General features: G+C 52.8%; 1 protein-coding gene across 1 annotated transcript in view; it reads right to left on the bottom strand.

Moving 5' to 3' along the window:
• The window catches only part of CALN1 (calneuron 1), a 311,621-nt gene that overhangs the window by 143,283 nt on the left and 140,953 nt on the right, over positions 1-27,385 (bottom strand). The window contains exon 3 of the mRNA XM_081296845.1: positions 15,486-15,629. Coding sequence (XP_081152971.1) covers positions 15,486-15,629 — 144 coding nt within the window. The remainder of the gene's footprint in view (positions 1-15,485; positions 15,630-27,385) is intronic.

Below are 27,385 nucleotides of genomic sequence, written 5' to 3'. Positions count from 1 at the left end.
CCCCTCCCTCCACCTGAGGCCCTGAGGCCCCTCAGGCCTCCCACAGCAGGAAGGCCTGTCCACGTGTGGTCCCTGGACCTTGGACTGGAAGGGAAAGTCCAAATGGACCTCCTGGGCCTGTGGCATCGTGTTATTAGCAACAGGAGGTGCATTAAGACTCCAGAGCCCCAGCTGGTCAGCCTGCTCTGGCCCTGGAGAGGGCTGCCTCTGCCCCGGGACACTCTGTGATTTCAGCAGCTTGGACTTTTATTTACATCCACGACATCTAGCGTTTGATCAGAAATTGCAAGAGGCAGAAACAGAGTGTGGTCAAAACTTTCCAGAAGCAGACTTAAGAAATGTCCCGTGTGATGTGATCGTCAGACCTTAAGATGACCATAGTCAATATGCTACAGGTCACGATGACAGGAAACGGGAAGAGATGCGGAAATTACAAAGAAGGAATTAATGAAAGGCTAGGAACGAAAATACAGCATAGAGCTGAAGAATCACTAGATGAACTAAAAACCAGAACGGGTGCAGAAAATAGACAACCAGCCCAATAAACCCACCCACGGACCCGGTGAGCAGGAGCCGGTGAGCAGAGGCCAGAGGAAAGGAGCTTTTAAGACGTGGGCGGGGCGACATCAAATCACGTCCAAGTCCGTCTTCACAGGGCGGAAGGAGCAGAGGGGGACAGAAGGAGAAGCACGGAGGGGGACGGCCCAGGACTAGCCACCATCTCAGGGGGCTGACCGCACAGCCACAGGCAAGCGGAACTGCAGCAAGCCCCTAAGAGCCATCAGAAAGCAAAAGGGGCACCATCAGAAAGCAGCCCTCAGTACACCTGCGTTGGCCTCGAAGGGACAACGGAAACCAGAGGACAAAATCACACCTCTCAGTCCCCGGGGGAAAGGCTGTGAACCCAGAACCTTCCCTCCTCACACAGCTTCCAACACGAAGGCAAAATAGAGACATTTCTCCAACAAGGTCACCGTCCTCCCTGCAGCCACTCAGGACAGGCAAGAGGGGGAAACAGCCCAAGGTCCTCAAGGGACGAACGGCAGACAGAGTGTGGTGGGTCCTACCACAGAGAGACCCAGGGCAGCCTCGAGAACACAGGCGGGGGAATAAGCCGCTCACCAAGGGCAGACGCTGTGACTGCACCTCTGTTACGTGTCAGGCATGGGGGTTGGTGGGAGGGACAGGGAGTGGCACTGCTGCTCCACTGTTCTTGAGAACCGCTCAGGATGGGAAGCTACAGAAACAGGGGCGATATCCACCCAGTGCTGAGTGCAAGTCATTCTGCTGAACTAGGAGTAATATCCAGTGACGTGTGCTCAACCACAATTAAAAAGTGAAAAGGAAAAAAGGATACCTCCTGTAAAGGCAAGCTCTCAGCAGCCCAGCCCTCCCCAGCAGCAGTGGGATGAAAGCAAAGCCGTAAGACCTCAAGGGTGAAGGGGATAAAACCAGATGCAAGAGCCCAGTCATGCAAAAAAGGAAGAAGAAAGGCTGCAAAAAGGGCAAAATGGACAGAAATGCAAAATCCCACTCTTCTTATCATCTAATAAATGATAACAAATATGTGCGTGCTTCTGAACTGTTTTAAAGGACTATCAACTGTTCAAAGCAGAAATAATCACTAAATCGCGAGGTTTATAGTACAACAAGGAGGTTTAGTACAGGGCAATAGATGTTTATCTAAAATTATTTTCATTATCATTTTTCTGGTACTGGGAATTGAGCCCAGGGTTCTTCACCACTGGGTCACATCTGCAGCCATTTTCTAATATTTTTATCTTGAGACAGGGCCTCCTTAAGTGGCTGAGGCTGGCTTTGAACTTGCACTCCTCCTGCCTCAGCCTCCCGAGCCACTGGGACTACAGAGGTGAGCCACCATGTTCAGCTCAGCATTACAAAATCAATAATCCAGTCAACATTTCTCGCATGATTCAAAAATTTTATGATATAATCCTACAGAAAAAGAATCCTTCTAACAAAGACAATTCCAGTCTGGATGGCTTGAAGTAAACATAGGAACAAAGAATGAAACACACTGCGGTGAGGGAAAGTGCAGCCCTGAGCTCTCCAGACCTACAGGAGAAGCAGTACCTCTCAGTTCACTGGGTGGGGCCACCTTAAACTGGAAAGGGCACCAGGAGAAAAATTATAGACCAGCTTGCCTCTTGAACACCAGTGCCAAGTCCTTGTCAAAATATTAGCAGATCAAACCCAGCCATATCTGAAAAGGAAGCCCACCCTGACTGGGCACAGGGTGGTGGGGAGCGAAGGGCCGGCCTAACACTGAGCATCCATCAACATAAGTCACCATTTAACAGAAAATATGGGAAAAACGTGATCGCTGCAGGAAATGCAAAGCACCCGACAAATCTCAGCACCTGCTCAAGACAGAAACCCTCAGGACCAGGGAGAGCGGGGACGTCCTCTGAGAGAGAGAGAAGCAGAATGTGACAGCTTCATACCAAATGGTAGTTTCCCTCAACACAGAAATGAAACTGTGTCCTCTCATCAATCCAACCAACCCCGGCTGGTGTGATAATAAAACACCAAAAGATAAAAAAAAAAAAAAAAAAAGTAGGGAGAATGTTGAATCTTATTTACAGACATCGTTGAGTGCATGGAGCGCCCAGGGGAGGCTGTTAGACACTGCTGAACAGCGAGGCCAGAAACACAGAAGCAATTTAAAAGGCAGCTGTGTGTCTACATAGCAATACAAAGAACCTGAAGGGGAAGTCTTAAAACAAACAAAACAAAAAAAAATTAGGATGTCACAAAAGCCATCAAGTTCCTAAGAAGTCTAGATATGCAGAGCAGCAGTGACTGAAAATCCAAGACGTGGCGGAGAGAAGATGGCTGAGAAAAGAGGAGGCCGTGCCTTTAACAGACTGGAAGGTTTTCTACTGGACACGCCCATTCTGTAAAATCCACACAGAGACTGAATGAACCTCCAGAGGGTTTCACTGATGAGATTCCCAGGCTGACTTTGAATCTCCGTGGAAACACAAAGGATCCAGAGCAACTGCAAGGATTGTTAAAAAGACACCCGGTGCTGCCTGATCTCAGGCCTTAGCCTAGAAAGCAGGTTCCCATCAGGAGACGATGGTGCTGCCGTGCAAAACAGACCGTCCCCCACAGGAAAAGAGACTCGAACGGGGATCCAGAAACTCCTGCGTCCCATCCAAGGTTCTGAGTCAATTCGACGAGGGAAAAAGTCTTCCATCAGACTGTGTTCAGAGTAGCTGAAGATGTGTGGGGGCCAACCTGCCCCCCAGGGTCACAAGAACACACGAAAGTCGGCTGCAAACGGTCACTGACTACGTCAAAAGCGAGAGCCGCCTATCTCCTAGAAGAGCACCTGGCAAAAATATTCCACAGAATAGATGGGAATCCAAAAGCTCTGGATGCAGAAGGAGAAAAGCCACAGAGTGATTCCATCAAAGCTCCAATGCCTGCTGATCAGAAGATGCCCTCAAGAATCGTGCATGTGAACCTTGGCGTGGGGAGAATCCCTGTCGGGGAGCAGTTTCCTTGACATAAACGCTGTATGTTTTATTTTGAGGTGTGAGTTACGTTGCTGTATTTAATTGTCAAACTCATCAACCAGAACATGGGAGAATTGTACATTTTAATAGTACATTTTAGCATTCTATCGCAATTTAAAAATTAAAAACCAGGGATAAACAGCTGAGACAAAAAAGAATCTAGAAAGAATATTGGAAATACACGACTCATCTAAAAAAAACTAAAAGCAGAAACACATCCACAAGGCAAATCTTTCCCTCCAAAACCTGAACTGATACTACTGAAAATCAAGATAGTTGACATAATTCTCTTAGTAAAAATATCTTTAATAAGGAAAATCAGCTGGAAATCAAATTAAGAAGAAACAAAAATATACAAAATAGGAATCCTGGAGATGACAGGTGACAGCATTAAAGAACATTAAAGTATGAAAATCAAAAGTCGGCACCTATGTGAGGACATTGGACACCTTAGGAGCAGCGCGTGGTTCCCGGGACAGAGCGCCCACTAGCCTCGCGCACAGATGGCATGAACAAGTGTGCCCAAGTCCACCCAAGGGCCCCTTAGGTGTGCATGATTTCACAGGCATATGTGTTCAAATGTTTTTAAATGATGATTACATAACCTCTCCCAGCATGCAAAAAGGTGGAAAAGTCCAAGTGCCCCATAAACCTAGCGCACTCTGGGTAGGAGAAACCTTCAAATGGAAAGAAAAAGCCATGGATCAATTGTTTCCATGGAAATTTTTGCAAACCCCCACCTACCACAATAGCCACTCAAACACAATGGCACTTCAGGGAGGCTCATCTTGACCATAGAGCAAGCATCCCTGCCAGAGAGAGGTATTTTCCTCTTTTTTTTTTTAATTTGAATAAATCCAATGAAATGATACATACCATCAAGGGGCAAAATAATAAAAAACTACATGACTATCTTAGGAGGTGCTGAAAAATTACTCAATAGTCTCAACTGATTTAGAAGTAAAAAAGGTAAACCAAGAATAGAATACGACTTCACCATAATACACAATAACCTACTCAAATAACAATCGATGCTATTTGCAAGTTTAAATGCAAACTCTGGGGCCGTTTCTATTAAACTCAGAAACAAAAAGAAATGTCTGAAATGATCCTTATCATAGAATTCTTATCTAAAAGCTCTGCTCAGTAAATTAGAATAGAAATTTTAAAAAAGAGCACAGGCCCAGAGACTTCAGGGAGCACTTTGCGTGTGGCCCAGGCACACAGGGTGACAGCAGACCCCTCCCCTCCCACCTCATGTCCTCCAGGTTGCTGAACTGACCTGCTGACCTCACCCACCCACTGGCTTCTGGATGGGAGGGGGCTCTGAGGAGTCCTGCCTCCCTCTCTGCTGGAACCTGGTCTCACCTGACCTCAAGCCAGCACCAGACACCTGGATCTGCCTCCAGGAGGAAATTCCCTGTGAGAAGAACTTCCATTGAAAGCCACCACCTGCTGTCTGAGGACACGGGAACTGCCCATCTCTGCACCAAACTACCAAAGGAGTCTGCGAAGCTCCCAGTCTGTGTCCAGAGCTCAGAGACCATGTCACATCAACCATGAGCACAGCGCCAGGGTCCAGAGACACTGCCACAGAAAGAAAACAGCGACTGCAGCCTGCTCCCTAGGAAGCCTCAAAGTGGGGAGAGAAAATACAAGTGGAGGTGGAGAAGGACGATGGAAAGAGGGAAAAGGGCACCAGGGGGGAAAGGCAGGGCCTGGGCGCAGGATCCCGCGGGTAAGAAGGAAGAGTCGTCCCCCAGGAGGCCAGCCCTGCAGAGCTGGGGAGACGGCATCCCAGTCCAATGAGCCAGCCCCAGCCACTGAACCAGCTCCAGCAACCCACAGAACAGACCAGGGACCTCAGACCCCCTGGTGGCCATCACGCCCCCGAAGGGTCACATCATTCACAGGAATAAAAATCACACTGTAGTGAGCTCCCCTGCTTGTTGACAACCAGAACAATGGGCCACCTTCAGGGACACGGGGAAGGGGAAGAGCACAGCCTGCCTGGCATCGAGTCGTCCATGTGGAGTGTTGAGAAGGACCTTCTCAGAGTGGCCACTGAGAAGACTAAGGCACCGTCCCGAATTTGGAAAAGTAACAATGAAAGTTTAGAAAATATAAGTCAGAAACATGTATACTGACTAAAAATTACAGAAAATGAGTTACGTAGGGCTGGGGGTGAGCACTGAAAACCCTTAAATGTACAGGCAAAATAAGTATTTTAAACATGATCACAATATCCTTAAAATTGAAAATAATACAAGTTGTTAGAGAGAGAGAGAGAGAGAGAGAGAGAGAGAGAGAGAGAGAGAGAAGGGAGCATATTTAGAGCAACCACATATTAAAATCAGCAAGGAACACTGAAGCCCCTCTCTTGCGTGAAGGTCGGTATTAATTTGAAACTGAGGTTGGCTGTCAGAGAACAGTTCACAGAAACTCCACAGGCGTCACTTTAGAAAGTGGAAGTGAGACATTCAACTTGTGCACAACTGGGAGAGTCATAGGGGAGAACAAAGCAGCTCCACCGTCCAAGGAGGAGGACAATCTGAGAGCAACGGGAACCATGGCCGTGGTGGGATCTGGAAGGTCCCCAAAGGGCCACGTGTTCAAGGCTGGGTCCCCAGTGTGGCACAATTGGGAAGGAGGGACCTAGCGAGAGGCCGTCAGGCTGCAGGGGCCCTGGAAGGGACTCGGGTCCTATCTACCTCCCTCCCTCACGCTCTGGCCACAGGGTGCGGGGCCCTGTCCTCCACGAACTTCCATGCCAAGGGGCCTAAGAAAGGAGGCTGACCACTCACCACAGAAACCTCAGCTCTGAGCCAAAATGACCCTTCCCTTCAGAACATGGTTATCTCAAGTGCCTGGAATAGGGCAGAAAACCCATGGATACAAGCACCCCAAAACAAAAGGGCAGCATGAAGGCGGCATGACCTGGAGTCTACACCCACCCAGGGGCCAGTGAGCTTCCCTGTGAAGAGGCTCTGAACTGCTGGCCCCACCTGAAGCCCAGTGGGCTCAGGCACAAGATTGAAAGTCACAGGCCAGGGCAGGTGCAGTGGGCTGTGCTCCGGGGAGGGGGAGCCCCAGAGTAGCTGCAGAGGCCCCAGGGACCACAAACATCACGCCAACGGCACCAGGGTCAGCCTCCCAACACAGGGCGCCAGAGCACCGCTGTCAGGGGGCCAGGGCTCTGGAGGCTAAAACACTGAGGAAGAGCCTGCAGCCCTGGGAGAGGCCAGCACAGCCTGCACCTCACCTCAGTCAACTGGGCTCACCCAGGGCCACAGGGACAAGGGACTCGTCCCTAGGACGCAGAGCCCAGAATCAATACCTCCACAGAAATGCACCTCCCTCTCGGTTGCAAAGAAAAATCTCAGCAGGTAGCATGTCGTGTTTGTTTTGAACAATGCAATGAAGACAGAAAACTGAAAGGCATAATAGGAATTGAAAAAACCTGGTATCTCAGAAATCATGCTCTCCTAAGCGGCTGGTGAAGGAGCAGAGGGCCCAACAGGACACTCAAAAGAGGACATGCAGACAATCAGGACCATCAGAATCTGGGGATAATCCTGAAGGTCTGCTCAGTGGCAAAGTCCAGATCTAGTTGCCTTAATTATTAGATAAGGGAGAATTAAAATTAAACAAAATAGTCTGTTGAAGTGGCTGGAGATGGCACCATGTCCACAAGACACTCAGGAAAAAAAAAATGAAGCAAACACGAAAACATCAATTCCCTACGATGGAAGGAAATGAAGGAAGCAAACACACACAGTAAACGATGTCCTCATCGCTGTCCGCCTGAGCCGGGGCTCAGCTCCTAAGCCCCTGGAGGACGGGCAGGACCAGCGCAGGAATCCGGCAGGTGAAGTGACAGAGAGCAGAGAAGACTGTGGCGCGTCCGCCCTGCCACCAAGTCACCACTCGAGGAAGCTGCTCTCGTCTCGCCCAGCCTTCCAGGACTTGAGGAGGAGAGAGAAACAGATCTCAATGTGCGCTGTCTCTGCGTTATGGAGCGGCCTGCAGGCCAAGTAAAGAGCCCCTCAGCTGTCTTTGGCCAGCAGCTGCAAGCACGTGACTTCTGATCTTGACGACTTGCTGCAGCTTGAACCAATTTGAAATTTTACATTTTTTTCTAGAAAAATCCCCATTTTGTGTAGAAACTCAAAGGCATTGACATGAAACTGTGTGAACTACTCTGTTTAAAAGGCTCCCACGCCCACCTTTCCTACCTAGTTCATGTGCTGCGGACGTCCATGTTTTGCTTCTTTTGCAAAGACGTAGCATGTGGACTGTGCTGGACGCTGAAAGGCTTTAGTGTGTGTGACTTTGGAAGTTTCCGGTGGGTGAGGTTCTGGATCCGACCCTGGTTGTCAGCGTCTGGTTACTGCACTTACTGCACTGGAGTTAAACAAGGCACCCAGATGCTTTGTCCTTTGGCATGTAATTAGGTCCTCGTCCTTGCTGCCTAGTGTGCAGGCATGTTTATGTGCACATCCCGGAACTGCTGAAAAAGGAGGCTGTTCTCTTTTAAGGGTTCAAAATCCACATGGCACTCACACGCTCTCACGCACACGTGACCAGTACCACTCAGGCCCTTTCCCTTGGCTTTGTCTGAAAGGAGGTCATAAAATCCCCCATGATCATTGTGGTCTTAGTCCTCTTCATGAACTTTCTAAGAAGGTTTTGTGAGACAGAAATTTTGCAATGAGTGTGACGCTCTAATTTTTTTTTTAAAGTCTAAGATCCTTAAGTCTTCCTTGACAGTGTCATATCTGTTACCATAGGACCCTAGTTCATTCCCTTCTGGGCACGTGGTCAGATTGCACTTCCCCTCACCCTCCAGCAGCAGACACAGCCACAGAACTTGCTTTGGCTGATGAAATGGGAGTAGCAGTGACAGACCCCTCCAGGCTCACCATGTGGCTCTCCTAATCTCTCTCCCTTGCTATAGCTATCATGGAAGCACAAACAGGCAGAGACGCTTGCCCCAGGACCCCTGAGTGAGGACGAGATGGGAAAGATCCAGCCACCCACAAAGGACATAGAGAAAGTCTTGCTCATGTGAACTACTCTGTTTAAGAGGCTCTTAAACAAGACTCTGAGTTTGTGGTTCGAAGCCAATGATGTTTGAGGATGCTATTTATTACTGCAGCATGACTTAGCCTCTCCTCACTGAAACAGATCTGGGAAGAAAGCAGGCAATATGCAAGGGGAAGAGAAGACAGAATTACTGACTGGTACATGAAATCTACTTCATTTCTCTCCAAAGTTAACACAAAGTGAGCCCCACTTTTTACCAATCATCTCAGTGATGATCTTTTCAATGGTGACACTCAGTAGTGGGCAGGCTATGCAAAGACAGGTATTCCCATGCATTATTTTGTTAAACTTTTCCAGAGTGAAATGTTATGATTTTTAAGAAGTGCATCAAAACCTCACCCCCAGGTGAATCCAATGTGCACTCAGAGCTGGGGCCTCTCTTCAGACCAAGGGCCACAGCCTCACCTCGGTGGCCCTACCTGGAGCCACCGTGGGCAGGAAGAGCACATCCCATCTTACAACCAGACCGTCACCGTCTGCTCTCAATCTGAACAGCATGGACTGGGTAATTGAGGAAGAAGAGGGTTTATGTGGCTCAGGGTCCAGAGGCTGGGAGCCCAGCGGCAGGTGCAGGATCTGCTCAGCATCTGGTCAGGTCTTGGTGCATTAAGCATGGAGGAGGGCGTCTTACGTGGAGGCAGGGGAAGCGCCCCCTCCCCCAAGAGGTCCCTGCTCCAACAGAAGTGCTGCCAACTGCCCATCAACCTGCTGCATCCCCCAGGAGGGCAGTGCTCTGGTGACCCAGTCATCCCAAGGGTCCCGCCTGTACAGACCATCCACACCTGGATTTTCAGATGAAGCTTCAACACATGACCTTGGGACATGCTTGAGCCACACCACGCAGCTCCAGTCTGGCCCCGGAACACCCTCCTCGACACGCTGCGACCAGGACTGGGCGTCAGCACCTACCGCCGTCTTCCAGGAGGTCACACAGGAAGACAGAGGTTATGTGGACACTCATCAGTAAAGGTGAGCGGGTCACTGAAGGGCGACCGTGGGCTCCATCCATCATTCCCTCTGCCCAGCCCTGACTCTCACCCAACACAGCTCCGTGGTTTGTCTCAAAATGAACCCAAACTGAACCTGGCAACCACAGGCAGGTTCACAGAGGGTGGACCCCGGGAAAATCCGACTCGCCTGAACAGAACTGAGTCAGATTCACCACGAGGTGGTGGAGAGCCTAAAAAAAAAAAAAAAAAAAAAACCTTCAAATGTGTTGAGAGATGAGAACAAATTTCAAAATGCCACCATCGAGGGCTGAATGACATGCGGCTCCTCTGAGGAGCGGGAGGCAAGTCCGGGAGGAGTAGGGCCAGGCCTACACCTGTTCCAAGAGGCACCTGGGTCACTGGGTGCAGGAGAGAGAGAGCTGCTCGCAAGGAGAGGACTGCACCAGGGAATGCGAGGGTGATGGGTGCAAAGGCCCCGGGGGTGGGGGGAGAGGTCTCCTGGGTCACAGGCTAGCTGGACTCGTCCCAGGTGACCAAGGTGGTGCTGTCATCAAAATCCCTGAGCATGCAGCAAGCTCCACTCCCCAGAGAACGACGCAGGAGGCTGGGGCCCAGCAGCAGCTTGGGGACATGGAGCTGAGGGGAGAGGAGGGGCAGGTGCGATGCCCACAGCGCCCCCAGGCTCAATGCTCAACCCGCTTCTACCAAAGAATTCAGAGATAATGTTCTGAGCAACCGTTTTCCAGTTCTGCCAAGGATGGCACTGGATGACTATCAGGGTTCGAGGGTGAGACGCCCAGTCCTGACACGCAGAGGAAGCCCCGGTGCTTCACCATCTCCTGCCTAGAGAAGAGCTGGGGCTTCCAGAATCGGGGCTATTGGGAGACCCTGGGAAAAACCTTCGGGAAAGGCGACTCCTGATCCTGATGGAAGATGACCAGAGCAGGCAGCACCAGGAAGCACAGAATCCCAAGTCCCAAGAAAGAACTTCTGCAGCACTGGACCAAGGGATGCCTGGGCGCCAGGCAGGTCCAGCCATCTTTCGGGTTTGGGGTTTCTGCATATTTGACCCCTAGTGGCTCTGCCCATAACACCCACGTCATTCACGTGAGTGTGCACACACACACACACACACACACACACACACATACACACATACACTCAGGCCCACCGTTGAGGACAACCTGGCTGCAGGCCAGGAGGAGGCAATCCCAGACCCCGGCCTCCTTCCACAGCACCCTCGGGAACCGTCTGGCCCAGCCTGTCTGGGAGACCCAGGCGAGCTCCTCGTCCAAGGAGCGACCGTTCCGTGTGCAGCCAGAAAGGCACCCGCTCCCCAGGAGCCACCTAATGAAAACCTCCTGTGTAGACCTGGTGGGCGCATGCAGACTCGGGCTGATTTCAGCTGGGCCTCGAGCCCAAGGTATGACCTCACCATCCGCCAAGCCGTATGGACGCCAGAAAGAGAAGGCTGGTGTGTGGGCCAGACCTGCCCTAATCAGGGCCAGCTGGGATGGAGGGAGGCACGGGGCCACCTCCCCTGCCGTCCTGGATGGCGGGGTCTGTGGTTGGGGGCGAGGTCATCTCACACTAAGAATCCTGAGTCCTGCCCCCCAAACATGCCTTTCCTTCTTCTTCCTCTCACCCTTTCTTTTCTTCTCTTTCTTTTTTTGGCATTATTCCCATAAAAATATCTGCCATTCCATATGTTCCATCCCTGAAAGAAACTTGATAGGCAGGACCGAGGCTCTGCACAGGACCCCAGTTACAGGAGGGAGAGGGAGGATATAATTAGATTCTAATATATATATTTTTTAAACAGAACAGCTCAAAAGGACCCATTAAGAGAAGGACACTGTGAAACAGTCAGTCCCTTCACGCCAGTGCCAGGCTCCCAGAAGTGCCCCTTGCAGGCATTGCTCACAGAACACTCAAGCGTCATGCAGCAGCACGATGTCTCAGCCGCCTCGTTCAGCGAACTCTGCTTCCACATGCACCAATCAGCCGCCAGCAGTTCCTGCTTCCTAATCCTGCATGATTTTCATAATCTGGTACTAAGTCTCTTGTAGGCACCAAAACAAAATGTGGAGGAAGCTGTGCTTTAAAAATAAATAAATGAGCTTTGGGTCACCGTGAAACAGCGGAAGACTTGGGATTTTAACAGAAATTCTCTACAAGGCTTGCAAGTTCTGCCTTCAGTATTATCGATTAATTGGTGAAACTTGGAATCTCTCAGATGGCATCCCAGACAGAGCCTGAGCCTGTGACCTGAGGAGCTCCTAAGATAGGCATCACAGGAGGTCCCATGGGACTGTAGAGGATTTGCAATGATGAAGAGATTCCGGTGAGCTGGATCTCATCTCACAGGGAATCTCTGCATCATTGCAAATCCTATAAAAAATTATACATTCTGTATTTTCAGGTACCCAAGTACAACCAGGGTCAAATAATATAAATGGAAAATTAAAGAAATAAAAAAATGCATAAGTTTTAAACTGTACTATTCTGAGTAGTAAGATAACACCTCACACTATCCCAACTGCCTTGCCCAGGACATGAATTGCCCTTTGGTCCAAGGTATCCACAGTGTATATGCTACCCTCCCATCACTTGGGGGACATCTTAGTTATCAGATGGACTTTCATGGCACTGCAGGGCATTAATCTCTCACTGTACCTAGTTTATGAACTAAACTTTATTGTGGGTATGCATGTAGAGGGAAACTCACGGCATTCATAGGGTTGGTGTCATGCACAGTCCCAGGCATCCCATATGGGTCTTGGGACATATCCCCAGAGGATGAGGGGGGACAAGTGCTGCATACAGCACAAAGAACAAGAGGGACTTGGCTGGAGACCCTTAAATCTCAGAGAACTGATTCCCCCACAATAGCCCCGCTCATTGTTACGGAAGTTGCTTATCAATTCCATTTGCATGTAGCCCATTGGGTGAGGAAAATGAAAAGCACCCAATCTTCTTAGCTCCATAAACAGAGGCACAAGTTAAGATCTCTACTGTTTTAAGGAGGAAAGTTTTTCTGCAGACGTATCCCTGAAATGATGATGGAAGTCAGTGAGACATTTCACTATAAAATATGGGCTTTTTTCCAGCCCTTCAGAGCCATCTCTAAAGCACAAAGAAAGGCCACTTCAGGCCTGCAAAGAGAGAGAGTCACAATCGCTCAGAGCCGGGAGGGCCAGCTGGGAGGGCCAGCTGGGAGGACAAGCTGGGAGGGCCAGCCGGGCCTCCGTATTGACGGACACCCTGACACAGCATCTCCATGGCTTTGTCAGAGGAGGAATGGCCACAGGGCACCTGCAGGTTGGCCCTGGGCTGCACTCAGTCACCGTCCAGTAGGCCTCGTTGTCTCTTCCCCACAAGTCCAGCAAGAAACCAGGAGGAAGCCACGCTCTTCGGCTAGTCTGCAGGCCAACCTGACGTCTCTACCTTGGCCCCAATCTGGTCCCCCAAGAGACACGCTGGCCCTCTCCTTGGGTCCCCGACATCTGGCTCACAAGTCACACTCTGCCCCAGGGCGCAGAAGGGCCACTGCTCTGGACCCTCTGTGTGAATCCAGGCTGGTCTTTGGAAGAGGAGGTTATGTCAGGCTGACTCAACAGAGGGCCCCATCCTGGACCTTCTGCAGAGGCCGGGGTACCCGCCAGGAGGTTGGTTCAGGACCAGTCCCACAACTTCAGGGCAAGAAAGAATCTTTTTTTTTTCCCCTGGTGGCTTTTATTTCAATAACTTTTTCTATCATAAAATCAATAAATGTTTGTTATTAAGAAATAGGAACAGAGAAAAACAAAAACATAAGTAGGTCCACAATTTTATATGGAGACATAACTGGATACATCCAAATCATTTTTCTTGTGGATATAGTTATTTTTAAACACAGGGTATGAGCCCTGGCACACCCATATCTAACAACTTACTAATGATAAGTTTCAGTAGCATTAAATATTATAAAATAACTATAGAGAGATGTACATAAGCAACTTAATTACCAATTGTTTTCATTACCTTAAATGTAACTCATCCATCACTATGAGGAACAAAGTTGCTATAAACACACACATAATCTTGATCCACATTTCTGACTATTTCTTTGATATAAATTCTCAAAATAGAAATGTTGAGAGCCACAGCCAAAGGGGCCCCAGCAAACTTCCAGCTGCCAGCAAACTTCCAGCTGCTGGCTGATGATTGGCTCACAGCAGCCCCAGCAACATCTAGCTGATTGGCTCCTCTGCGGTGATGTTCATTGGGCTGTTTCCCTGCCCTTCAGACTGCCAGCTGATGATTGGCTCACAGCGGCCCCAGCAACATCTAGCTGATTGGCTCCTCCACGGAGCTGCTCATTGGGGGACTTCTTTGGCTCCGCCCACGCGACCCAGCCAATCGGCCTCAAGAACAGGAGGATTGTGGGAGGTGGTGAGGGTTGTGTGGGGGTGAGAGGCTTGTGGGAAGCCGGTGGTGGCAGTTGGGCTCTGAGGGTTTTTTCCTGAGGAGCTGTTTTGTTTGGCGTTTGTAGTTCTAAAAATAAAGTTAGTTTCTTTTGACAAGTGGCTCCTGAATTGTGCCCAGCCAGACTGCGGCATAGAAAGGCTGAGGCACAGTTTTTATATCTACATGTCTATTTTTTTTCTCCTTTTTGCTTGTTCTTTTAGTTAGCATGACGGTGGAGTGTATCTTGCACCCTGTACACACGTGGAGCAGAACGTCCCCTTTCTGTGGTCTTCCGTGATAGGCAGCTACAATGGTCGTGAATGCAAGATGGATGATGCAGTCACCTCTTGGGCATTTTATTCCATCACTTCATTGTTTAAATTTGTGTTGATTCTTTGATAGGGACTTTGACACACCGGCCCCAGAATGTGGATGGCCAGTGGGGCTGGTTCACAAGGACACTGCCCAAGGAACCAGACTGGGCGCTCCCTGAGGAAGCTGGTGCCTGACCAACGACGGACTGCACAAGTCTTAGGGCCATGTTGCCTGCCACACAGCCACACACGCTCCAACCCACAGCCCTGTGAGGTGTTGAGAGGGACGGGACTCTCCCCGTTCAGCAGAAGGGAAACTGAGTCAGAGCTAGAACCCCCACGGCCTCTGTTTCAGAGGCCTCCTGCCGATTCCCCTTCCTCCAGGAAGCCTCCCTGACTCTCCCCAGACGACCACAGCATTCTGCAGCAAGACCCTTCCCCAGTGATGTCCTAAGTAGAGACCCCACACGTCAGATGGACATAAAAGAGGTTTCCATTGCTGTACGATGGACCGTGCTTTGGCCACAAAAGGAAGCGCAGCGTCTGTGCCTGGCCACGGATGAGTCAGGAAGCCCCGGGCCAGGGGAAAGGAGCCGGGCTCAGCGGCCACGGCCGTGTTTCCCGCTCAAACAGAAGGTCTGGCCCCGGCAGACCCAGAGGCAGGACAGAGACTCAGGGCACTGGGCTTGTGGGTGGAGGGCTTGGGAGGTCTGGCTAGGGGGTGTAGGGTTTCTCTTAAGGGTGACTGCAAGGTCCTGAACTTGACCGAGCACCAGCTGCACAAATCCCTGAGTTGACTAAGAGCCACAGGGTCCTGTGCTTTACACAGGAGAATTTCATGGGATGCAAATTCTCTTTCCATAGAGCTGTTTATGCAAAGAGAGGGAAAGGAAAGGGGGTGGGAAGGCCACGTCCAGGCTCCCTCCTCCCGCCTCCTGCAGCAGCCAGAACCACCTCTGCAGGCCCCGGGCCGGCCCCTAGGGTTGATGGAAGCTGTGACCTCGTCCGAGCCCCCACTCCTTGGCTAGGAGCCCAGACGGGACCCTGAGTCCCTGGCTGCAAGCTGCAAGCCCCGCGGGAGCCTTGGCCAGCTGAGGAGCGGGAGCTGTCCGCAATCTTACCGTCCATGTCCAGGCGCTGCATGATGATGGCCAGCTCCACCTCGCTCGGCATGTACCCCAGGGAGCGCATGGCCATGCCCAGCTCCTGCTTGGAGATGAAGCCGTTGCCATCTCGGTCCAGCACTCGGAAGGCCTCTCGGATTTCTGAAAGGAAAAGCAAGAGTCCTGTGGTCACACGGCGGGGTTCATGGCAGGGGGACCAGAAATGGCTGTCCCTGGGGGTGATCCATAGACACCCCTCAACAGATAGAGAGCACCAAGAAGAAAAGGAAACGAGGAGAAGGAGGGAGAAAGAAAGGGAAGGAAAGAGAATGGAGGGAAAAGAAGAAAGAAAGAGGGAGGCCCTGCATTTCCTAAAACCCTGGGTGGCACAACCAGGCTGCGGTTGGCAATCAGGCTACCCGGGGTGCTTCTGAGCATGCAGAGGGTCACGTTCCAGCAGCCCGAGAAGACTTAGTCCTCAGCCCCAGGAGGAAGGAGATTGAGTTTCCCTCTGCAGACATATTTCAGGTCCCTGCTGCTTCAGGAGCCATGCAGAAGCTTTCCAACCTCTGAGGAGGGCCGGAGTTAAGAACCCTGCTGCTTTTATTTCACTCGCTAATTTACAGTTGTTTTATGGCTATAAACAACCTCAGATCAATAAGAGGAAAGCTCAGAAAGCATCTTTAATCACTTTCCCCTGGGGCTGGCAGAGAACTTGACTCTGCTATCAGCAAGGCCCCTGCACTCAGCTGGCGATCCCCCCCCCCCGACCCTTTAACCCCAACCAGAGCTGCTCTGAGTCCTCCAGCATCCACAGCGGCAGATTCAGGGTTGGCCGAGCATTTCCAGCATAGAGCAGCCCTGCAAGGCCAGCCTGGGGAATCTGAGATCTCAGAAGACAAGAGCATTTTCCATCGCTGGTGGGTCCACCAGACCTAGCACAGGCTGGATGTGAACCCCCTGCCAGACCAGGAGTGGCAGCTGCCCACATCAGCTGGGCCATGTCAAGCTGTCACATGAGGAGCATGATCCTAAGTGCCACAGAGAAATAAAAACAATCCACAGGTTATCACGGCTCTCCCGCTCGGCCCAGCCAGGGTGGCAAGAGGCACAGGGAACTCACTGTCACGCTTGAGGTCACACAGACACTCAGCCCTAACCCGCTGGCTGACTGTCCAGCAGATACCCTCCCTCTGGACAGCCTTCCCCAGGCAGGCTCAGGCTTGTCTTTGTGACTACTACCCCGTGGCTTCAGTGACAAATTAAAACCACAGAAGTCTGTTCCCTAGCAGTCACACTAGACCACAATCGAGGTGTCGGCTGAGGCGGGCTCTGCGGGGGCTCTGGGGAGATCACTCTCCGCTCTACAGCTCCAGCGACCACCAGTGGTCCTTGGCTTGTGGTCACTGCACTGTCACCTTCATCTTCCTTTGCCTCCCTCTTATAGGAACGTGCGCACCTAGGGACTGTAATGGCTTGGATCTGAGGTGTCTCCAAAAGCTCGCGTGAGACAATGCAGGAGTGTTCAGAGGTGAAATGTTTCCATCGTGAGACCTATGACCTGGTCAGGGCATTAATCCACCTGAATGGTGGGTGTGGCTGGGGGAAGCAGGTCTGGGGGCCACCCTGGGTTTGTGGCTTGTCCCTGGCACCTTGCTCTCTCTCCCCCTCTCTTCTTCCCTCCACCACACGCTCCCTCCAGGCAGTTCTGCCTCACCTCGGGCCAAGAGCACTGGAGTCAGCCGACCACAGACTGAACCTCTGAAACCGTGAACCCAAACTAACTTCCTTCTGCCAGTCGTTCTGTCAGGTACTGTGGTCACAGCAATGCACATCGGACATGGGTACCACCGGATACCCCAGGCTACTCTCCCCATCCCAGATCCTTAACTTAACCACGTCTTGAGAGACCTCTCTCCAAGAGACCATTTACAGATTCCAGGGACAAGACCTGCTGCCCTTGAGACTGCTGTGCGATCCCTCCCCGCTCTCCCACGGGATACAACTGCCCTCCCTCTTTCTTTGCCAAAATCATATCCACTCTTCAAGGCCAAGAGAAGGGCCAGGTCTCCATAGAATACCTTTGCTCAGGACATCCCCCCTCTCTCCGGCTCACTCCGTCCCCATGGCCCTTCTGAAGACACGGTGACTGCGCGATGTGTTATCAACACCAATACTAATTCAGCTCGCTGAATGCTTTCTGTGAAGACCTGGGCTCCAGGGGAGAGACCAGCCTGGAGCCAGGACCCTCGGCTTCTGGCCAGGCCCAGTGGCTAATTAAGTCTGCAGCCAAACCCGGAGGCCCCGGCTGCTCCTGTGTAAAGTGAGCCGGGCTGGCTGCAAGGATCCTTTAAGTCCTACCAGCCCTCCCTGCTGTGGATCTGTGGACACTGTTACAGTGTTCAAAAGAAGAACAGGAAACTGTTCTCCAACATATGCTGTTAATCTGCTTGTCAAAACATCACCCCTTCCCTTCATTGACAGAATAAAATTATTTCCTGCAGCCCAAAGTCTGAAGGGAGAAGTCTGTCTGCACCTGTCAGCTTCCTCCATCAACGGTCCTGCCCAAGAGGACCTAGGGCAGCCTGTCTTCTCCACGCAGTCCCGGGAGTCCTCAGGAAAGCAGGCACACGCACTCAAGGACACATGACCCCACAGTCTCATGCAGCCCGAGGCCAGAGCCAGACACCCAGGATGGCGGTGTGCAGAGGAGAGTCTCCCAAAGGGCCACAAGAATGCTGGTCCCTGCTCTGCCCAGCAACTGGGGCAGCTTCCCTCAACCTCAATCTCCCCATCTGAAGAATGGGTGAGGGTTGAGCTCCTTCCAGCCTCGATGGTAAGGCTTTACCTTGGGGCCAGGATGGGCCAAGCCACAGGAGAAAACGACAGTTATGACCCACAGTGAGGGTCATGGGTGGCCAGAGGCAGGCTGTGCCCTTCCTTCTCTGGACAGCTCCTCCCGGGACATCATCTCCACATCCCTCTTACACTCTCTGGGCTGCTGATGTCACCATGCAGGATGGTTCCCTGCTGTTGACACAGCCCCGACTTGTTCCCAAGGTCTCCCTGCACATCCCAGACCTTCCCATGAACTTACACTGGTGACCCCAGAGGGCATGGGGGTGGGGTGAAAGCATGAATGGAAATGAGGATGCCAGCAGCTGTGCCTCCTGTCCCCCACTGAGCTGTCCTGGCTGCCACCAGACCTTCCCTTGGGCTACAGGATTGGGCCATCAAGCAAGGATGGGGTATGGGTGGGGGTCACTCGGGGACTGCCCACTGGGAAGGGCCTGTTCCCTCAGGGCCTTGAATTCCCAGTTGGCTCAGTCTGCAGGAAGTGTGCAGCCAGCCCTGCAGCCCAGCATGGCCAGAGCAGCCAGCTATCAGCCCAGGTGCTCTCCCCCGTGGTCTGCAGGTAAGTAGGTCACAGCTGTCCTCCGTGTTCATAGAATATCTACTTCTGGCCCCCAGGTAGAGAGGGAGCAGGCAGAGAAGGGGGAAACAGGGTAAGAAACTGGAAATCCAGAGTGGATGCCCTGGAGATTCCATCTTTCTGGGTAAGGGAAACCCAGATCGACCAGGGGCTTTATTGGAAGGAAATGAGTCTCGCAGTCTGGGAGAGGCGTAGGATTCGTGCCTCGTTTTATTTTTAATAGCAGAACAGGGTGTGAGAACGACGCCATAAAACCAGCGGAGATGGTGGGGCAGGCGGGATGTCTGCTGGGCAGCAGGCGGGATGTCTGCTGGGCTGCAGGCGCGGCTGGCAGCACCGGCAGGCCCTGGCCACCTTCCATCCTTGGAAAGAGGGGCCCACAGATCCTGCGAGCAGAAATGGGTTGGCCATGCTGTGAGGTGTTCACAGGATTCGTCTCCTGGGGGCTGAGGACCCTGGGGGGCAAGCCGTGCTCTGGGTTTTCTGTTCCACTTCGCTTCTCGACCTCACACAACACAAGGGGCACCAGGAGCACACTCTTGCCACCACCCCCAAGACACCCGTGAATCAGAGGAAGCCTGTCTTGGTAACAGCAGCTGTCCCGACTGTCCCTGTACAGAGTGCGGGAGACACATGGGAAGATGCATCTCCAGAAGGAAGAATCCATTCTCTGCTTATGGAACCTTCCAGAATCAAAGTCTGCTTTCCCACGGGGACCTGGGCCTCTCCTCCTGGAGCCATGTGCACGGCCCTGAGGCCAGCAAGGCCGCAGAGAGCAAAGGTCCTGTTCCAGAGCCCAGGGGGTTTACTTCTCATTTTGCTGGTTACCCCTTTTCTCTCAAATAGTCTGCCACGCATACTATTTGCCTTCTGAGACTCCAGCCTCGGCCACACGAGCTTTCCTAAGGCCACAGCTGATTCAGGCAGGGACAATGACAAGAACACCTGCCTTGGAGAGCAAGACCCATTTTTCAGACATCAGAGGAGGTCCAGACGCCAGCCAGTCACTGTTAGTCGACCAACATTTTGGCTTTGAAGAACCAGCCGACATTTACAGCACTAATTCCCAGCCTCAACTCAGTAACAGCAGTTTTTCTGAGCTCCACCCCATAGATGCAAAACCCATTATTCTCCACGGTAGTGTGTCTGCAGGAAGAAGGGGGGCTCCAAGCACGTTAACTAATAGCTCTATTAACAGACGCCTGGCTCTGTGGACACACATCACAGAGGACTTGTGGACGTGGACACGGCTGCAGCTCGGCGAGGCTGGGAGGGTAATTACTAAACCACAGAGTGCGGGACACCAACCCCAAGGCCTGCACTCAGGAGACAGTGCATTAGGTGGGACTGAGTCAACAACAAGAGAAACGGGGAAGGTTTCCACCTCCTTTAAGAAAGGCAAAGAAAGAAGAATATTTGAAAATGATTAATACAACCGCTCATCCAGCCGACATTTACAGCACTAATTCGCAGCCTCAACTCAGTAACGAAGAACAGCAGTTTTTCTGAGCTCCACCCCGTAGATGCAAAACCCATCTAATAAGCTGCTGTTTGCTTATTATCATAGGCCAGATGCTACGCTAGAAAGCTCACAGAAGCACTTCCCAGGCTGCGAGAACCCAGTATCCTGGTTGGAGAGACGGAGAGGTGACCAGATGTTCATGAGTGAAGATGAGAGGTGCAATGATACACGTCTGTGCAAAGTGGAAGAGAGACACTGGGCACAAACAAGGCTGCTGGAGATCACCCTTGGACCTTCTGAATCTTAAGACCAAGGGGCGGAGTGAGCAGAGAGGGCCCAGACAAGGGCGTGGCCACGAAGCTGTCCAAGGTGGGCGCAGAAACAAGAAGGCTGACCTGGGCTGGAAACGTGGGCTGCAGACATGGGCTGGAGACGTGGGTGAGGACAGGACTGCAGGGGGCCTCTGGGCTCCCCCCTGCCTGCCCAGTGCCCCAGGTGCGTCTGTGCCCAGGTCCACCCACCACCTTCCTTTCTGAATACAACGTCACTGGAACTCGGACCCGCTCACTCACCTGCACCCCATTCTCCAAGGCTTTGTGTCACACATAGGTAGACAGGAACACAGGTGGCACGCGCTCTGACCCATAGAGACTGAAATATTTGCACTGTGGCCTTTCATGGTTGAGGTTCGTGACCCTTGATATAGGCCACAGGGATTCCTCAGTGATCTTAATAATAATAGGGAGAAGAAAAAGAGGAGGATGAGGAGGGGAAGGGGCAAAGCAGAGGAGGGGGAGGGGAGAGAGAAGGAGGGGGAGGGGGAGGGACAGAGGGAGGGGGATGAGATTTTTAAACCAAGAGCTCTACATCAGGGTGGTGCAGACTTGGGTGACAGGAGTCCCAGGGGAGGAGGCTGAGCTTGGAGCTAAGTCCTCACCCTAGCAGAGTACCCTGCAGGAAGAAAGGTCTTCAGAGACGTGGTGGCTGGGGCTCAGGGCAGGTTTGGGTGTCCAGGTTTGGGAGGGAGGGGATCTGAAGAAGACCCTGGAGTCTCTGGCTCGTGAGGTGGGTAAGGAGTGGTGACATGAACTTCAGAAAGAAGTGCAGGCTTTGGGGAGGAAAGGGAAAGGGGTTAGGGCCACGCTGAAGACAGGGGCCTGCGGACACCCAGGTGCTCACTCCCCGCAAGCAGCTGGTTGGTAACACTTGGCTAGAGTCCAGAGGCAGGTGATGCTAAGATGCCATGTGAGGGTTATCCAGAATGTGATGGTGCAGGACACCCAGAGAGCAGACGGCTCAGTGTGACTGCCTTGCTTCAGCTGGGAAATGCAGCCAAGGGTGTCGTCACCAGGCAACAGGGAGAGCTCAGGGCAGGGCCAGGTAGGGAAGAGTTCTAGGAAGGGGGCAGAGCTCCCTCCTGGTCCACAGGCCCAGCAGCCAGGGTGGCTTTGCACACCCTTCTTTGACCTTGCTCTGTTTTCCTGGGGACACTAACTCCTGGGCTCCTATCCCCTGGGGTTGGAGGCCCCCTGTGCTGGTGCCTCTGCCGCAGGCTGCCCCCAGGCAGGAGGAACCTGTCCCCAGGCACTTCCTGCATCTGTGCTGTTTGTTTAAGAGGAATCTTGTTCCACAAAGGATCTTAGGAGGCTTAAAGAACTTAGTGTCCCCCGAGGGGACAAGATACACTGGAGTTGAGGGAGAGGAAAATGAGGCAGAGGGAGGAGCCTCCAGAGCCTGGAGAGGACAGCGATAAAGAGTAGGAGGGGACTGGGGGCCGCTCTGGGGCCTTGCCGGAGGACCCTGCAGGAGACAGGCTGGTCACAGTGCTGTCCCTCCCTGGGATCCCTACGGCAGTATTAACCTGTGACCAGTCGCCATGCTTACGCTAAGGTTAAAACCAAGATGGGGCAGGGTACATCCCCCAAATCCTGTACCCAAGGCTCACCTTGGCCAACCACCCTCTTGCCAAAGGGCAAGTCAAGCTGACCTTGGGAGCAGCCAAGAGGCAGAGGCGCTGGAAAGAGGCTTCCAGGCTGGGGACTTGAGGAGGGTGGGCAGCAACAGGAGGCCCCTATTGTGTATGCCAGGGGTGCCCAGGCTCCCGGCCTGACCCATGATCTCATGGCCCAGATCACACCTCTATGTCTGAAAAACCAGGTCCCTCCCTACGAACATTCTGAAAGATGAGCACTTCCAGTAACTTATTAGGTGGTAAAACTACACCAGCAAAGAAAAATAAGCATTTCTAAAAGCTGGAGCAGCCTAGACATCGGGGGAGCTACTGGCACTTCCAAGGGTTTAGAGGTGGAGCGTCCATCTGTCCCCAGGTTCTACGCCTGACAGATAAAGCTGGATTGATTTTTGCACGCTGGGTAGGTTGAAGCTATTGGAAAATTCCCCAGCAGTAAAAGAACAAGGCAAATTAGAACAGAAACAGACAATGGCCGCCCACCCTGCCCAGAGACAGGCTGAAGGTCCCTGCAGGCTGACAGGAGGTGTTAGGGTGGACCTGAATATGAGAGTGAGGACTGGGGAGACACACCCTCAGGGCCACCCTCTAGGCGATGCTGGAGCAGACAGAGGAGGCCTCCAGGGACATCAGGGGGCTCTAACAGGGCGGCTCTGGACCCCTCTGCCAGGACAGAGACATCTGCACCCTGCAAGGCAAGCCAGGTGTCTGCCTCCCAGACAATCTGCCCAGGGCTTCTTGGTTTTCCAAGTTTTGCTTTATCTGATGCTTCTTTATATATATATATGTGTGTGTGTATATATATATATATATATATATATATATATATGCATATGGCTGGGGATGAGGCTCTATATATGGCTGGGGGTGTGGCTCCGGGAGCGGCTCTTGTCCAGCAAGCACGAGGCCCTGGGTTCAACCCCAGCACCACACACCAAAAACAAAGCCCCCCAAACATACAAAGAAAATAATCACCTACAAATCACCAGTCAGCCATAACCATCGTTAACATATCAGGGCACTGATTCTGAAGTTATTGATCTACATCTTAATTAAATTAGGATTCCCGCTGTTGATATCACTTTATATTGTTTTCCACTTTCGTTTCAATCTTCCATACAATTGATATTCCACAGTTCCAACTGACTATAGCGAAATCTATTTCTCTAAACTCCTAGTGGGGGGGCATTGGAATCGCTTCCAGTTTTCGATAATGCTGCAGTGGAATCACTCACTGTCTGTGTACTGCCCCGTGGGCTGGGGAGGGCCCGTGGAAGAGTGCCTGCTCAGCATGTGTGAGGACTGGTTCCACCAGCACCACACTAAACACAAAGCTCAATAGCTACACGACTATTTCGATATCCATTTCCCTGGGATGATTCCCTGATAATGGGTCACTGCATCAGGCATGTGACACACGGCGCCTCTCAAAGGCAGCATCCTTCACGCTCTCCTCCAGGTCCCATCTCTTCTCAGCATGAAGGCCCTCACACAGGAGACACACCAGTCACCCAGCTACCCCTCTGGCTTTAGTGGCTGAAGTTCAAGGTCTAGAAACTACGAAAGCAGCTTCAAGGAAAGATGGACAGTTCAGACTACAGCAGTGCCCCTTATCCACAGGCTCAGTTACCCGTGGTCAACCAGGGTCCGAAGCATCACCGGGAAAATTCCAGAAATGAACAATTCACAAGTTTTAAATGACTTTGACCCTGGAACCCTGTTGTTACTGCTCTGCTCTGTGACAGTTGTGGATCTCCTACCTGTGTGTGCATCTCCTGCCTGTGTGTGGATCCCCTGCCTGTGTGTGGATCCCCTGCTGTGCCTGTATGTGGATCTCCTGCCTGTGTGTGGATCCCCTGCCTGTGTGTGGATCCCCTGCTGTGCCTGTATGTGGATCTCCTGCCTGTGTGTGCATCTCCTGCCTGTGTGTGGATCTCCTGCCTGTCTGTGGATCCCCTGTGTGTGGATCCCCTGCCTGTGTGTGGATCCCCTGCCTGTATGTGGACCTCCTGCTGTGCCTCGTGTGTGGATCTCCTGCTGTGCCTGTGTGTGGATCTCCTGCCTGTGTGTGGATCCCCTGCCTGTGTGTGGATCTCCTGCCTGTCTGTGGATCTCCTGCCTGTCTGTGGATCCCCTGCCTGTGTGTGGATCCCCTGCCTATATGTGGATCTCCTGCTGTGCCTGTGTGTGGATCTCCTGCCTGTGTGTGGATCCCCTGCCTGTGTGTGGATCTCCTGCCTGTCTGTGGATCTCCTGCCTGTCTGTGGATCCCCTGCCTGTGTGTGGATCCCCTGCCTATATGTGGATCTCCTGCTGTGCCTGTGTGTGGACCTCCTGCCTGTGCGTGGACCTCCTGCCTGTGCGTGGACCTCCTGCCTGTGTGTGGATCCCCTGCCTGTGTGTGGATCTCCTGCGGTGCCTGTGTGTGGATTCAACTGTATCATGTGGGTGGGAAGAAACACTGTGCACAGGGCTTGGTACTATCCATGCTTGCAGGCGTCTGTTGGAGGTCTTGGGACATGTCCCCTGAGGGTAGGGGCACTGCCCTACACCTGGGAAAGATCTGCAGAGTGGTCAAGATCTGCAGGGTGGCCCTGAGGAAGACCCAAGCCCATGGCCGCTGCTGCAAGCTGGGAACCTAGGTAGTTGTGTGGGGACACCCGCCCTCCAGGCAGGACCTGTGAGCACACTACGTGGTTGGCCCTCAGAGGGGAGAGTCCAGAGTCCAGCAAGCTCCCCTGCAGCCCAGGGAAGCCTGGGCTCCTCACCAGAGTAGCCACTTCCCAAGCAGCTACAAGCACCTTCTGGGGGACACTGAGGCCAGCATCCAGACAGGAAGTGAGGCCCCGAGGACTAGAATGCTTGCAAGCGGCAGGAGAGGGAGCTTCTGTGAACACCGTGGTCACAATCAATACAGCTAATTGTTCATTAAACCGCTTTGCTTCTACACCGTGGAAGTTAACATCCAGAGATCAGAGAAAACAAAACCGCTCTGGATCTGCACCCACACTGAGCGGAAACAGCCCAGAGACAAAGGGACCAGAGGGGAGAGGGTGCTCGGCCCAGCCAGCTGCCGTGGGCTCCAGCCCACCCTGGGTCTCGTGGTCACACAAAGGCCAGCATCTAGTCCCTGAACCTCAGCTGGCTGACTCTCTCCCTGACTGGACCTGGGTCCTCTGTCCTCTCCTCCACGGCCACTCCCAGACCAGCAACCTCTGAGCAAGCAGGAGGGTGCAGAGCCGGTCTCAGAAGTGCAGGGGCTCCTGCTCTCTGTCCCCCAGAGGACACTGGTCAGTTAGCAGGAACCCCGCGAGCCTGGACAGCCCAGTCTTTCCTCACCTGCGGCCCCCTTAGGGTTGCCACCTGCCCTTGGCTACAGCTCCCCCTGTCCACATTGGCACCGAGCCCCTCCCCCACCACAGAACTGCAGTGTGGATGTGATGTGAGGGGGGGACAAACACTCCTGAAACAGCAGGCGTCCTCGTGGACAGGACACCGTGGTGTCTTCTTTCTTCTATTAATTAAGGTACAGCCCAGTTCCTAAACCAATGTCCCCACCCAGGACAAGTCAGGGCCCAACACTCTGGGGAGCCTGGCTTCCGCCATGTCCTGACACCACTGGGGACACAGCTGGGTCTCATGGGGACATGTGCTGGGGCACACATCCTGTCCTGGCCACCTGGCCTCTCCCAGCCCGCCCCCCCCCCCACACCCAGGGCTCCTCTGAAGCAGTGTGCTCCTACGTGGCTGCTCCCAGGGGCCGTCCTCTGCCTCCACGCACTGCCGTCAGAATGGCACATGCCACCCACCTCTGCAGGATGGTCTCCTGAATGGCCAGCTTGCGTCCCAGGAGGACGTCACATCCTCGAGGACAGAGAGAGTCTGCTGATTCTGCAGCCCCAGGCCTGTCCCTTTGACTGCTGGTCCCTGCAGGTCTCTGCCCTCCAGCCCACAGCTTCTGCCCACTGCCCTCTGTCTGTGTCAACCTCAGCCACGGAGGAGCAAGGGGACAGGGTGGGTGTCTTTCCACCACAGTGGCTGCTGGTGTTCCATAGTGACCTCCACAGGGTATGGGGACAGTGACGGTCACACACGTCGAGGAGTCTTTCATTCATCCACTTGGTAGCATTTGAGATGGAAGCAACTCAAGTGCCCACTACTGGCCCAGAGGACCCCTGGCTGTCCATGGAGGGCAAAGGACTGCCCTGAAGGAGCCCAGCACTCGCCCAGTCACCTGTCACTTCCTCCGGCACAGGCGGGAGGGGATGGCCAGCGTGAGGTCAGAGGAGGTGCGTTCTGATCCAGAGAAGGATCCACACCCCACCTGGGCACCCTTCACCTTAAACACACCCAGCCTGCCCTCCTCCTCTCACATCAATGACACGTCAACTCGGCCCATTTCTAGTGCTGTCAAGCAGATGGGCGCGCAGGGTGCTGCCCATAAGGGGCGGCCACTGAAGCTTAGTGATGTGGGGGTGGGGCCTGAGAAGGAGGAGGCACAGAGGGGACCCAGGATAGCCCTGGGCAGCCGCAGCCGCTCCCTCTGCCAGCTCACACACATGGCCTCCCTCTGCTCCCCGCCTTGTAATTTCCGGTCCATTTTGCCTCCCTGATAATTGATAAAGGGCTGCAGATGAAGAGACATTATCCACGGGAAGCAATTTATTGGCTTCAAATTGCCAGCTCCCTCATTTTGTTTTAAAGTGCTGGTTCTCTATCGAAAATAAGTCTGCACCTTTGAAACGAGCATTCAAAGCCTCATACTGGCTCCAGCTTGGGAAGGGAGTCTGAAATCAGCCCACGTGGGCCGACCTCAGCCCAGCCCTCCGTATCCCGGGGCAGCTCAGAGGAGGGAGATCCTGCCCAGAAACCTGACCCTAAGCAAGTCCCAGGAGCGTGAGCGAGGGTTCCCACACACACGCACACGCACACACATACGCAAGCACATACACATGCACGCACACACACATGCACTCACACATGCATGCACGCGCACACATGTGCACACACACTCGCACGCACAGACACGCACACACACACAAGCATGCACACAC

Source organism: Spermophilus citellus (assembly GCF_964194105.1).
Source record: "Spermophilus citellus genome assembly, chromosome: 6".
NCBI lineage: Eukaryota > Metazoa > Chordata > Mammalia > Rodentia > Sciuridae > Spermophilus > Spermophilus citellus.
The sequence above is the reverse complement of the archived record's forward strand: the minus strand, read 5'-3'. Positions and strand labels throughout refer to the sequence as shown.